Source organism: Leiobunum rupestre, chromosome 3 (genome assembly GCF_980474605.1).
Source record: "Leiobunum rupestre chromosome 3, qqLeiRupe1.1.hap1, whole genome shotgun sequence".
NCBI classification, from domain to species: Eukaryota; Metazoa; Arthropoda; class Arachnida; order Opiliones; family Sclerosomatidae; genus Leiobunum; species Leiobunum rupestre.
Window position 1 is genome coordinate 54,597,915 of NC_143386.1, and position 14,487 is coordinate 54,612,401.

At 33.7% G+C, this 14,487-nt stretch overlaps 1 protein-coding gene across 1 annotated transcript in view; it reads left to right on the top strand.

Moving 5' to 3' along the window:
* LOC149952639 (pleckstrin homology domain-containing family H member 1) overlaps positions 1-14,487 on the top strand; it is a 256,498-nt gene that overhangs the window by 235,103 nt on the left and 6,908 nt on the right. Inside the window, exons 7-19 of the mRNA XM_090168671.1 lie at positions 2,840-2,909; positions 4,981-5,075; positions 5,154-5,397; positions 6,375-6,514; positions 8,294-8,404; positions 8,473-8,559; positions 9,564-9,633; positions 9,692-9,780; positions 9,851-9,931; positions 10,479-10,652; positions 10,709-10,814; positions 10,886-10,998; positions 13,323-13,496. Of these exons, the coding sequence (XP_090024797.1) occupies positions 2,840-2,909; positions 4,981-5,075; positions 5,154-5,397; positions 6,375-6,514; positions 8,294-8,404; positions 8,473-8,559; positions 9,564-9,633; positions 9,692-9,780; positions 9,851-9,931; positions 10,479-10,652; positions 10,709-10,814; positions 10,886-10,998; positions 13,323-13,496 (1,554 nt within the window). The remainder of the gene's footprint in view (positions 1-2,839; positions 2,910-4,980; positions 5,076-5,153; positions 5,398-6,374; positions 6,515-8,293; positions 8,405-8,472; positions 8,560-9,563; positions 9,634-9,691; positions 9,781-9,850; positions 9,932-10,478; positions 10,653-10,708; positions 10,815-10,885; positions 10,999-13,322; positions 13,497-14,487) is intronic.

A 14,487-nucleotide genomic window follows, 5' to 3' on the forward strand; every position in this document is an offset into this window, starting at 1 on the left:
TAAATGCCCTGCAAGTAGCACTGTTTTAAGGTGAAGATATTTCCTGTATCTTTGTCACTGTCCTTTCCCATTTTGCGCGTCCCCCCTCGGCCCGATGACCGACTACTCTCTGATACGGAAACAAACTTTTCTTGGCCCCGCCCTCCGAAGGAATTTCTGCTCTCCGGAGAAAAGTTGCAACGTGTCAACCGCGCCGCGATTTATATCATCCAAAAAATAAAATATAAAAAACAACATTTAATATATACGGCTTATAACTGTAAAGGGGACATCTCTTCGGGCCCACTGCGTCGAGTTGACGCGGGATAAACTTTTTGCCAGGCCTGTTTTAATTTCAGACGAAGCTGTATTGTATATAGTTTCCTTTCGAACGGCGGGAAAGTTTTGTCGGGTTTCTCTCCAAAAAAGAAAGAGGGAAGGGGGGGGAGGAGACTGGGAAGCGAGCCACCAGGGGGCGTTTTTAGCGATCAATTCTTTTCTATTCTCACACTCTTTGCTAGTTTTTTTTTCAGTCCGCGCCTCATAGACGGCACCGGATTTATACTCTGATGAAGGGACAAATATAAATTTGGGTTTCGGGGGCACCTTTGATAAAGGTAGGGCGGTTCCCAGGTTAAAGTGCGATAGTATATAAAGTGCGTATAGATTTCTTCGTCGCTGTCTGTTCTAGGAAAAGGAGTCCTTTATCTAAAGGGGCCGGAGGTTAAAGGGAATATAACCTGCAAAGCAATCTTAATGGAAGACCCCTTCAATTTATCAAATTACCCTGTACAGTGGCGCCAAACATTTCTAAATCCAAAGGCAAGAGCGGCCAGAGCTGCAAACGTTGGTGTTCCACACCAAATACCTGAGGTTATATTCCCTTTAAACGTAAAAGCGTTAATTTAGAATTAAAGTTTTTAATTCAATTAATATTAAAATATTATTACTCTGCTTTTCTTGTCAAATGTTCGGATTCGTGAATGTAGATAGCGTACCTTTTTAATTAAAAGAATAGAAAAACGATATTAAAAGAATAGAAAATGATATTAAAATAACATCGAAAGGATATTAAAAAAAGATCGAAAGGATATTAAAAAAATATCAAAAGAATATTAAAAGAATATCAAAAGGATATTAATTGGAAATTAAATTAAGTATTAAATGGATATTAAAAGAATAGCAAAACGATATTAAAAGAATAGAAAAATGATATTAAAATAATATCGAAAGGATATTAAAAAAATATCAAAAGGATATTATAAGAATATCAAAAGGATATTATAAGAATATCAAAAGGATATTAATTGGAAATTAAATTAAGTATTAAATGTATATTAAATTAAGTATTAAATGTATATTAAATTAAGTATTAAATGGATATTAAATTAAGTATTAAATGGATATTAAATTAAGTATTAAATGGATATTAAATTAAGTATTAAATGGATATTAAATTAAGTATTAAATGGATATTAAATTAAGTATTAAATGGATATTAAATTAAGTATTAAATGGATATTAAATTAAGTATTAAATGGATATTAAATTAAGTATTAAATGGATATTAAATTAAGTATTAAATGGATATTAAATTAAGTATTAAATGGATATTAAATTAAGTATTAAATGGATATTAAATAAGTATTAAATGGATATTAAATTAAGGTTTTATATGATATTAAATTAAGTATTAAATGGATATTAAATTAAGGTTTTATATGGATATTAAATTAAGTATTAAATGGATATTAAATTAAGGTTTTATATGGATATTAAATTAAGGTTTTATATGGATATTAAATTAAGTATTAAATTGATATTAAATTAAGTATTAAATGGATATTTTATTAAAAATGAAAAGGATATTAATTGAATATTAAATTAAGTATTAAATGGATATTAAATTAAGGTTTTATATGTATATTAAATTAAGTATTAAATGGATATTAAATTAAGTATTAAATGGATATTAAATTAAGTATTAAATGGATATTAAATTAAGTATTAAATGGATATTAAATTAAGTATTAAATGGATATTAAATTAAGTATTAAATGGATATTAAATTAAGTATTAAATGGATATTAAATTAAGTATTAAATGGATATTAAATTAAGTATTAAATGGATATTAAATTAAGTATTAAATGGATATTAAATTAAGTATTAAATTGATATTTTATTAAAAATGAAAAGGATATTAAATTAAGTATTAAATTGATATTTTATTAAAAATGAAAAGGATATTAATTGAATATTAAATTAAGTATTAAATGGATATTTTATTAAAAATTAAAATAATATTAGTTGAATATAAATCAAGTATTTAGTTCATATTAAATTTAGTATTTAGTTCATATTAAATTAAGTATTTAGTTCATATTAAATTAAGTATTTAGTTCATATTAAATTAAGTATTTAGTTCATATTAAATTAAGTATTTAGTTCATATTAAATTAATCATTTAGTTCATATTAAATTAATCATTTAGTTCATATTAAATTAATCATTTAGTTCATATTAAATTAATCATTTAGTTCATATTAAATTAATAATTTAGTTCATATTAAATTAAGTATTTGGTTGATATTAAATTAAGTATTAAATTAGTAATAAAATTTTCGCGAATGTAGATGGCGACTTAAGCGTCGGACTATATTTAGCCTGTTTTCAACTTGTTTTCTTTTTATTTTCTGTTCGCTCTGCCATCCTCAGCTCTCTCATCTCTCGGAAGAAGCAGCTAAGGCTTTGAGCGGACGCGAATATATTATGGGCTTAGTGAAATAAGAGGGGAAAGGCGGCTAGCTGTTGGTGTTCTTTTCTCTGTTTGCGAATTAACGCGAATTTCTTGTTTGCAGGAATCCAGAATATATGACGTCGCTGTTAACGGCATCACAGTTCCCGAATCTCTGCAAATCGCTCCGACGGGTACGTTCCTCTCTCTCTTTTTTTTTGTGGGACGAGGATATCTTTTTATCCGCATTCGATTCTCGATTATCGATTCGTTGAAATTCCTATTTAAATTATGTATCGATTATCGATTAGATTTATCCTTTTATCGATTAGCTTATCACTGAAATATCTTAATTTTGTCATTTTCCTCGTTGAACTAAGGGTTGTCTGATTCAGATCAATTTGATTTAAGTTTTGATATAAATCAGATTATTTTTTTAATTATTGATTTAATGATTTAAATTTAATCTATTTATAAAAATATATACAAAATCTTTTCGGTATCAATGCCAATTCAGCGCAATCTAAATTAATAGTATTAATTAAATGTAAGAGGATTAATTTAAATTGTTAGTTAACATTACCAGTGCACGTAAATTATTAATCAATTTGCCAGGAAAAGAAATGCTTTTAAATCAAATAAATAAATTTTTCGATTATATAAAAAAAATCAAAGAAATATTTTAAAATCAAATAAATACATTTTTTCGATTTAGGAAAAAAATTAAACAAAATCAACAACCCTGGTTCAGATCTTTTTAAGTTAACTTTTAGTTAGTTAATTTAGTATAATCAGAAGAAAATAGGGGGAAGTACGCTTCTAGTCAGCTTTGGAAAGGCGTCACTTTTCACGAATTTTCGCGCCAAAACGGTTTGGCGGGAAATCGCGGATGAATACATCGTTTAAAAAGTCATTTTTCTTAAATTGAACAATTGTAACATATTGCCCTTCTCATTCTCTGCTATTTGAGCTAAGGCGTATTTGCTTTCGTCGATTATAGCCGTGTTGAATCAAAACAAAAGTAGGACTACTTTTTCAGTTTGGTTTATTATGCGTAAAAAGGCGTTTTCGTGGGTCACACGACGACTTCTACGGCTCAAAGCTACAGATACGTACTTCCCCTATTTTCTTCTGGTATAATTTAATATACTTCTATAAAAATTGGTTTTAAAACGGATCGAATTTGAGCGATTAGCCTTTTCATTTTACGCAGTGCCACGTAGCGACCAACTATCACTTAAAACCAGTTTTCATAGTGTGTTTCTTTCAATTTTATTGTTCAAAACTGGCATTCAAACTGGCTTAAACGGGCTATCTAAGGTCTACCGTGACCTACGTCAATTGAAAAGACTAATTGATTTTAAAGTTATCTAAACACACCCTGCGTTGGCGTAGCCAGAAATCCTTCAAGGGAGGGGTTCAAACTATGTAAAATACCTAAGGGGGTCGAGAAGAAGTGAAATGTTATTATAGTCCAAGTTACCCTCCCCTTGTCTACGCCACTGCACCCACGTGTTTTATAATTTTTCTATATTTTTAATGTCTTCGTATAACTTCCTTTAATTAAATTATTTTAATTTTTTTTTGCCGTGATTTATCTTACTTAACCCGTTGCAATAGGTATTTCTATAAAATAAAACAGTAAAATGAAGTATAAAATGTTTTTATATGCGTCACGAGCGCAACTTATTTAAGTGCTTTACTGGCGCGCGAGGTTTGCACGCGGGTTTCAAATTCCGAAAGCTCTCGCGACTTTAGGGCGTGCTATCTATACGTAGACAAAACATTATCACATGACCTCCCGTATTTTATAGAAGCACCTATTACGTCGGATTCAAGAAAAATGGTTTTCCAATTACTAAAAGTATTAGAAACCAATATTTTTCTGTAATTTCAACAGAAATTACCCTTTATTGTCTAGAAAAGCCCTACTATAAAATCCTATAAATCTACTATAATTTTGCTACTTTTGCTATTATATATCTTTTCCCTTTAAATTTTTGGATATTTTACCTATTAAATTTTTGGATCTTTTCTTTATTTAATTTTTTGATATTTTCCCTATTAAATTTCTGGATCTTTTCCCTATTAAATATTTGGATCTTTTCCCTATTACGTTTTTGGATCTTTTCCCTATTACGTTTTTGGATCTTTTCCCCGTTAAATTTTAGATCTTTTCACTATTAAATTTTTGGGTCTTTCCTGTGGTCACCATGTAATATTTAACCTGTATTGAATTTTTTCCCCATATATACCACCTTACAGGCTCTCCAAACAATAACAGCAAGCCAAATCAAGATTCCTATTCCAACGGTGCTTTCCCAGATCTGAACATTCCCGTTTACGCCACGGTGAAAGGGGTAACGCTACAATGATTTTTGGCCCTCATTTTAAAATGTGCCTTACTTTTATTTTCTATAAATCGATTCCTATTGCAGCGGGCTTCTCAAATTCGTTCGGTGCCTTTTACCGGCGAATCATCCGACTCCTCGGACAACGAGGACACCCGCGTGACCACCACCAATTCTTCGCACACCACCAGCGGAGAAACGGAGTCGTCGCTCTCCACGGGCGGCTCTCCCAGCAAAGCGGGGGGAAAGAACTCGTCCTCTTCGGCTCTCCATCCTCCCACCACGCCGGTGCGACAAGGTTCCACGTCTCCCACCAAATCCGTTAAAAGAGGTACCCCATTCTCAAATTAATAGACCAGCTTACAAGTTGCCTACAGGGGAAACAAACATTTATAACCAAGCCCTGAGAGGTTCGATTTTTATTTGTACTAGATGGCGCCATTTTAAAGTAAATGAAGTAGAAATTGTTTTGTAGTGTGGGATAATTTAAAATGTCTACGTTTGAGACCGTTAGCGCCATCTGTTAAGACTTAGGGTATTTAAAAATCAACCACTAATGACGTTACCCATGTGAAAGGTTCTTATACCTTTCTAAACCAATTCATAAGTTACCTACAGGGGGAAACAAACATTTATAACCAAACCCTGAGAGCTCGATTTTTATTTGTACTAGATGGCGCCAATTTAAAGCCAATATATCGAAACCCTTATTGAATCTCTCTTTAAAATAAGTAAACGCTCATATTTTAGCCATGGCAAATAATTTACTAATATTGTTCGTGATATGGGATAGTCTAAAATTTCTACGTTTCAGACCGTTGGCGCCATCTGCTAAGACTTCGATTATTTAAAAATCGTCCTCTAATGGCGTTACCCCTGTGAAAGGATCTCTTTTATGTAAGAGCAATTCACAAACTTCCTAAAGGGAAACAGACCCTTAGAGTTTCGATTTTAATGCTTAATTAACAAGAAAGATGTCGGAAATTTCACCTTTTTGGAGGAAAGAGTATAAATACTAATTTATTGCAAGAAAACAACTTCCAACTTTGTTTCAAGCTATGTTTTATTAAAAAGCTATAAACAAAAGTTCAAAACAAAAATTTTGTAAATAAAGAAACACGATGAATATTATTCGTAGATTTTGGATAATTTGAAATTTCTATGTTTCGGATTATTGGCGCCATCTGGTAATATTTAGGGTATTCAAAAATGGACCTCAAATGGCGTTGCCACTGTAAAATGTGTATGGGTCTATAAAAACGAAATCAAGTCCATTTTGGGCTATTCTGAAACCTATTTTGTCCTTAGATACGTCGGTTGAATCCGTGTTATCCGACGACTACGCCATTCCTCCAGACGCTATCTCGTCCGATGCTCTGAGCATCGATTCTGTGGAGCCTCACGCTATCAGGAGTACCCTCAATATTGTGGAATTAAGCCCAAAAAAAGTAATTCAATTAATTGTGAAATTTTTTAAGAGCAGCCGTCAATTAGATGGGGAAACTAAGTACTACCGGGTTGCAACGGTATCTGAAAAACTGGAATTCCTGATAAAGTCAGGGAATTTGAATATGGGTCTAAAAATCAGGGAAAAGTCGGGGAATTTGAATATAGGTCTAAAAATCAGGGAAAAGTCAGGGAATTTGAATATGGGTCTAAAAATCAGGGAAAAGTCAGGGAATTTGAATATGGGTCTAAAAATCAGGGAAAAGTCAGGGAATTTGAATATGGGTCTAAAAATCAGGGAAAAGTCGGGGAATTTGAATATGGGTCTAAAAATCAGGGAAAAGTCAAGGAATTTGAATATGGGTCTAATAAACAGGGAAAAGTCAGGGAATTTGAATATGGGTCTAAAAATCAGGGAAAAGTCAGGGAATTTGAATATGGGTCTAAAAATCATAGAAAAGTCAAGGAATATGAATATGGGTCTAAAAATCAGGGAAAAGTCAGGGAATTTGAATATGGGTCTAAAAATCAGGGAAAAGTCGGGGAATTTGAATATGGGTCTAAAAATCAGGGAAAAGTCGGGGAATTTGAATATGGGTCTAAAAATCAGGGAAAAGTCAGGGAATTTGAATATGGGTCTAATAAACAGGGAAAAGTCAGGGAATTTGAATATGGGTCTAAAAATCAGGGAAAAGTCGGGGAATTTGAATATGGGTCTAAAAATCAGGGAAAAGTCAAGGAATTTGAATATGGGTCTAATAAACAGGGAAAAGTCAGGGAATTTGAATATGGGTCTAAAAATCAGGGAAAAGTCAGGGAATTTGAATATGGGTCTAAAAATCAGGGAAAAGTCAAGGAATTTGAATATGGGTCTAAAAATCAGGGAAAAGTCAGGGAATTTGAATATGGGTCTAAAAATCAGGGAAAAGTCGGGGAATTTGAATATGGGTCTAAAAATCAGGGAAAAGTCGGGGAATTTGAATATGGGTCTAAAAATCAGGGAAAAGTCAAGGAATTTGAATATGGGTCTAAAAATCAGGGAAAAGTCAGGGAATTTGAATATGGGTCTAAAAATCAGGGAAAAGTCAAGGAATTTGAATATGGGTCTAATAAACAGGGAAAAGTCAGGGAATTTGAATATGGGTCTAAAAATCAGGGAAAAGTCAGGGAATTTGAATTTTGGTCTAAAAATCAGGGAAAAGTCAGGGAATTTGAATATGGGTCTAAAAATCAGGGAAAAGTCAGGGAATTTGAATATGGGTCTAATAAACAGGGAAAAGTCAGGGAATTTGAATATGGGTCTAAAAATCAGGGAAAAGTCGGGGAATTTGAATATGGGTCTAAAAATCAGGGAAAAGTCAAGGAATTTGAATATGGGTCTAATAAACAGGGAAAAGTCAGGGAATTTGAATATGGGTCTAAAAATCAGGGAAAAGTCAGGGAATTTGAATATGGGTCTAAAAATCAGGGAAAAGTCAGGGTATTTAATTTCGATGAGAAATAGAAAACGTTTACTAAAAAATAGGTAAAAAAATACAAAAACATTACACAAAATAAGTAAGGGAAAATCTCCGGAGGTGGTCAGGGAAAACCTAGAAATGTCTTAGAATTTGATTGTGAAAAAACTGTGGCAACCCGGTACCTTCTTTTCTATTGGGTAATGAAAAAGCGTGACCTTTCACCCTCCTTCCCATTGGTGGAAATAGCTTAAGCCCCCTTGTTCTTAGTGGCGCCATCTTTCTTGGGTCTATGGTTTTTAAATCGCCTTGGGTTTGATGTAGGAATCTCTGGAGAAAAGTGGTTATCTGACGAAACTCGGCGGAAAATTGAAAACGTGGCGAAGAAGGTGGTTCGTGCTGAAAAACGGAACGCTCAGCTACTTCAAATCGCAGGTTAATGGCAATGATGGATGGTGTTGCGTGGACAAGTCCAAAGTTGATCGAGACGTGTATATTTTCAGAATGATGTATGCAGGAAACCTCAGGGTCTTATCACCTTGGACGATGTCTGCAGGGTCACGAGGGCGGAGGGAGCGGCTACTTTCGAAGTAAATAAACAATAGCCTTTAGTAAAATTATTTCATTATTCTAAAACAAGCATTTAGTAATTCTAAAAACAGAGCTTAGTAAAAATATTTCATAATTCTTAAATAAGCATTTAGTAATTCTAAAAATATAGTTAAATAAAATATTATTTCATAATTCTAAAACAGGAATTTAGTAATTATAAAAATATAGTTCAGTAAAAATATTATTTCATAATTTTAAAACAGGAATATAGTCATTCTAAAAACACAGTTTAGTAAAAATAATATTTCACAATTACAAGCATTTAGTAATTCTAAAAACAGAGCTTAGTAAAAATATTTCATAATTCTTAAATAAGCATTAAGTAATTCTAAAAATAGTTTAGTAAAATATTATTTCATAATTCTTAAATAAGCATTAAGTAATTCTAAAAATAGTTTAGTAAAATATTATTTCATAATTCTAAAACAGGCGTTTAGTAATTCTAAAAATATAGTTAAATAAAATGATATTTCATAATTCTAAAACAGGCCTTTAGTAATTCTAAAAATATAGTTAAATGAACTATTATTTCATAATTCTAAAACAGGCGTTTAGTAATTCTAAAAATATAGTTAAATAAAATGATATTTCATAATTCTAAAACAGGCCTTTAGTAATTCTAAAAATATAGTTAAATGAACTATTATTTCATAATTCTAAAACAGGCGTTTAGTAATTCTAAAAATATAGTTAAATAAAATGATATTTCATAATTCTAAAACAGGCCTTTAGTAATTCTAAAAATATAGTTAAATGAAATATTATTTCATAATTCTAAAACCGGAATTTAGTAATTATAAAAATATAGTGCAGTAAAAATATTTCATATTTTTAAAACAGGAATTTAGTAATTCTAAAAATATAGTTAAATAAAAATATTATTTCGTAATTGTAAAACAGGCATTTAGTAATTCTAAAAATAAAGTTAAGTAAAAATATTACTTTGTGGGCTAATTCTTAATTTCGGGGACCATTTCTGTAGATTTCTACCGGCAAGAGATCGTACTACTTGACAGCCGAATCTGTAAATACCATGGAAGAATGGATTAAAGGTGAGACACAAAACGATTACTTGTAAGTAGCTTCCTTCGTAATGTTTGGGTGTTTTAGTGCTTCAAAATGTGCTCCGCCGCAACGCGACGCGACTGTTACTGAGTAAGGAAGACAACAGGCCGACCATGGAAGGCTGGCTGACCAAGGTATTACCTTTCCACTGACTATTTGCTTCTTAAATCCGCCGTCAGTAGTCAATGACATTTGCTAATGTAGGTCAAACATGGACATTCGCGACGTTGCTGGTGCGTTCTCATTGGGAGGATGTTCCTGTACTTCAAAACGCCAAACGAAACGGTAAATTACCCACTTGATCCCTAATGGCTAAAGTAAATGGATTGACATCATGTTCCACTGTGGTTGACATCATGTTCCACTGTGGTTGACATCATGTTCCACTGTGGTTGACATCATGTTCCACTGTGGTTGACATCATGTTCCACTGTGGTTGACATCATGTTCCACTGTGGTTGACATCATGTTCCACTGTGGTTGACATCATGTTCCACTGTGGTTGACATCATGTTCCACTGTGGTTGACATCATGTTCCACTGTGGTTGACATCATGTTCCACTGTGGTTGACATCATGTTCCACTGTGGTTGACATCATGTTCCACTGTGGTTGACATCATGTTCCACTGTGGTTGACATCATGTTCCACTGTGGTTGACATCATGTTCCACTGTGGTTGACATCATGTTCCACTGTGGTTGACATCATGTTCCACTGTGGTTGACTGTCCCCCAAATAGTCGGGACAATCCACTCAAGTCCAAGACTTTATCCGCCTTTAGTTAATAGGTTGGTGTTTTATTTACCAAATTGGTGTCGGGGTACTCGCAGACTCCTCTGGGCCAAATTAACATGAGGGATGCCAGGGTCGAAGAAGTGACCCACGTCTCGGACAGCGACGAAGAGGACCACGACGACAGCATGAGCAAATCCGAACACACAGTCGGCATATTCCCCAATCATCAAGGACCGACGTACCTACTGATGGCTACCAAACAAGAACTCGTAAGTTTTCAATGGAATTTCGCTAGGTTCCGGTAATAGTTTTCGCGTCTGCGTAGGATTCTTGGCTGTACCACTTGACTGTCGTTTCTTCCGGTGATAATTTTGTTGGGACGCAGTTTGAGCAGTTGGTCACGAAGTTGATGGAGGTGGACGGCGATGAAAGTAAGTCTTCGAACGCGACTAATTACATTCCCACCTTTACGTCGTTGATAACTTTAATGTCGTCAATGTAGATAGCGTCCTGTGGAGGCACCCGTTGCTACTTTACTCTAAAGAAAATATAGCGCAGCCCTTAACTACGCTACCGTCTGACACGCTGCAAGTCGAAGCCACCAAACTTTTCAAAGTAAGTTAGATTCTGTTAGACCAAAAATGCATTTATTTCTAGGTGTTGAGACGATTCTTAGCGTTGCTGTACACCTGATGCTTTTAAAATCTCTCCATGGGCCAAATAATGATAAACCGAGGACATGACTCGGGTACCTTCACGCGTACGAAATCGGTCGTCCACTAAAAGATACAGGCGGCTATTTTAGTAAGGGGGGGGGGCAGTGGCGGATACAGAAAAAACTCAAGGGGGAGGGGCGCTAAAAGACATCTTGAGCTATGGGTGTAATAACAAATTATCAAGTCACATGCAAAGCTTAAGCGTCAAGGGGGGGTGGCGCTCCCCATATGTATACGCCACTGGGGGAAAGGGGTAATTAAATAAAATTGAGAGCAAAATCAAGCAGAAATTTCCGGTTTCCCGAACGCCATCTAGTGCTGACTAAGTCGGAATTCTGAAATAAGTGGCGGTTGAAATTCGAAAATCGTGCCATGTTTGGCACCTCATTTTTATATTAATTTGAACGATTCTATGTTTAATGTTGTATAATTATATATATTATACTAATTATGAACTTAGTATGTATAAAAATAAGTACTTACTTTAATAACTACATTTAATATGATCATTGTGAATAAATATTCCAAGATATTTACTACGATGACCACGCGTATTATTTTTGAAAACTGTCCCTAAAAAATTTGCCCCCATGATCGCGCTTTTTTAACTATAGGGGGCAATAGTGTTCGGGTGTTAGCGCTATTGGACGGGTTTTTCGCATAGAGTCATGTCCTGGATATATCATTATTTGATTTGTCTAATCAGCCCGGCATCCCATTATTTCCCTAACACTGATGTCTTTGGACGTTTTAACTTACCCCTTTCGTGCTGGAGGGTAAATTCGACCATTCTTTGTTAAACCAATGCAGGGAAACAAAAATTTAGTACGAAGCCCTTATCGGTACGATTTTTATGCTTTATCTTAAACTAGATGGCGTAAAACGTTTTGGGGGGAAGAGAATAAATACAATAAATGTCGAGAATGTAAATCTGACAATAGGTGGTTTTTTGAGCAGGTTAAAAAGTAGCCCTATGACGTCATTTTACTCCAATTCTATCTTGACGAAAAAAACGAGTTGGAGTAAGAAGGGAGTAGTTAAAGGTTAAAGGTTATTTAATATTTATATGTTTTGTTGTTAAGATGGCGACCGGTGGTGAGGTCATCAATATATGACTCATTTTTCTCACTTGTTTAATAATTATAATAATAATAATCAGCTAGACTAATACCCAAGGCACCACCTTGGGCCTAAATCATCAAGCAACTTTTGAAGTCATTAAATAGCATTTAACAATTGGATTTTCATTATTAAAAGCTTGCCACATGTGAAGATGTTCAAAACCCGTCATGTTAAACGAAATTTAAGCAGACGAATTTTCTATATAAGCTAGATTACTCCCTCTACACCTCCTCTCGAGGAAGAGTAAAAAGTGTAACCTTTGAGCTCTGGAACAAGTGAACAAAATTCGGAACAGGGTAAATCTTACCACGAGAACAGGTGAATAAAACGCTTTAGGGTAAAAAGTTTACACTTTTTGTCCTCGGACAAGCGAAAAAAAAACAACTTCTATTGTAGAACACGCCAGTGACGTTTTTACTGCCCCCCCCCCCCCCCTCTCGTGTTAGGGAAAATGGCAGAGGATCGTTCAACGTAGTTAATGCATTAATTTATACTTAAGCAGGGTTGCCACGGTATCTGGAAAAGTCAGGGAATTTGATTATGGGTATAAAAGTCAGGGAATTTTTAAAATTAGTCTAAAAATCAGGGAGTTGTCAGGGAATTTTTAAAATTAGTCTAAAAATCAGGGAGTTGTCAGGGAATTTTTAAAATTAGTCTAAAAATCAGGGAGTTGTCAGGGAATTTTTAAAATTAGTCTAAAAATCAGGGAGTTGTCAGGGAATTTTTAAAAATAGTCTAAAAATCAAGGAGTTGTCAGGGAATTTTTAAAATTCGTCTAAAAATCAGGGAGTTGTCAGGGAATTTTTCGGTTACAAAATCTTGGCATGAAATAAGTCAGAGAATTTGATTGTGAAAAAACTGTGGCAACCCTGTTAAGGAAAATATGTGAAAACTAATTAAATAAAAGTTCGAATCAGGATAAATTCGACATAAATAATAAATACGAAAAAAAAATATTCGCGACTTATAATTGACATAAAATTTCAGACTATTGGCGCCATCTGTTAAGCCTTCTTGTATTTAAAAATCGTCCTCTAATGTGCTCTTTTATGTAGGGAAATGAGTTGGCTAACTTTGTTATTTTAACTTTTTGCAATGCAGTCCATCCAATTATTCATATCAGTACCACTGGAGACGTCGGGCATCGATTACCACATCGCCCTGGCCCAGAATTCCTTGCAACAATGTCTTCTTTATCCCGAATTGCAGAACGAATTATTTTGCCAATTGATCAAACAAACTTCTCGTCATTCCCACCATCGTCTTGGAGTCCAAGTAAATATATTTCTCATTTTTCAATTTTTTTAACATGGTTGGTACAAACCCTGAATAAAGGGAAAGTAATTAGATCACAGAACTCCAAATATTTGGGGGCTAGCGGAGTAGGTAGCACTTTTGCCTAGCTAGTGTGGTACGGGGTGAAAACTGGGAACTAAAGGGTTTTACTGACGAGCGCTTTCCATAAAAACGTGTTGATGTAAATAGTAATTAACCTAACTGATTATTGATATATTTATCATAAATCAGAGAAAATCCAAATATATTGGAGAAATCAGGGAAGATCTAAATATATTGTACAAATCAGGGAAAATCCAAATATATTGTACAAATCAAGGATAGTCCAAATATATTGTACAAATCAAGGATAGTCCAAATATATTGAACAAATCAAGAAAAATCCCAATATATTGTAGAAATCAGTGAAAAACGAAATATGTATTACAAATCAGGGAATCTCCAAATATATTGGAGAAATCAGGGAAGATCTAAATATATTTTACAAATCAGGGAAAATCCAAATATATTGAACAAATCAAGAAAAATCCCAATATATTGTAGAAATCAGTGAAAAACGAAATATGTATTAGAAATCAGGGAAATTCCAAATATTTAGCAAAAATCCTGTAAATTGGTGAGCGTTTATACCTTCTGCTGTCTAAAGTCATTTAGAGCACTTCACAAATTACTCCCCCTCGCATCGAAAAGTAACAATTGGAAAGGCCCCTACTCAAATTACGTAACAAAATATCAATTATAATTGTACCATAAACCTTAAAATTCTTACATTAAATTTTAAATATACCTGGAAAAATCAATGAAAATGGTTTTCCACATGTTGTACAAACCCTGTTTAACTCAACCACATGTTGTACAAACCCTGTTTAACTCAACCACATGTTGTACAAACCCTGTTTAACTCAACCACATGTTGTACAAACCCTGTTTAGTTTAACCACATGTTGTTCAAACCCCGTTTAACTCAACC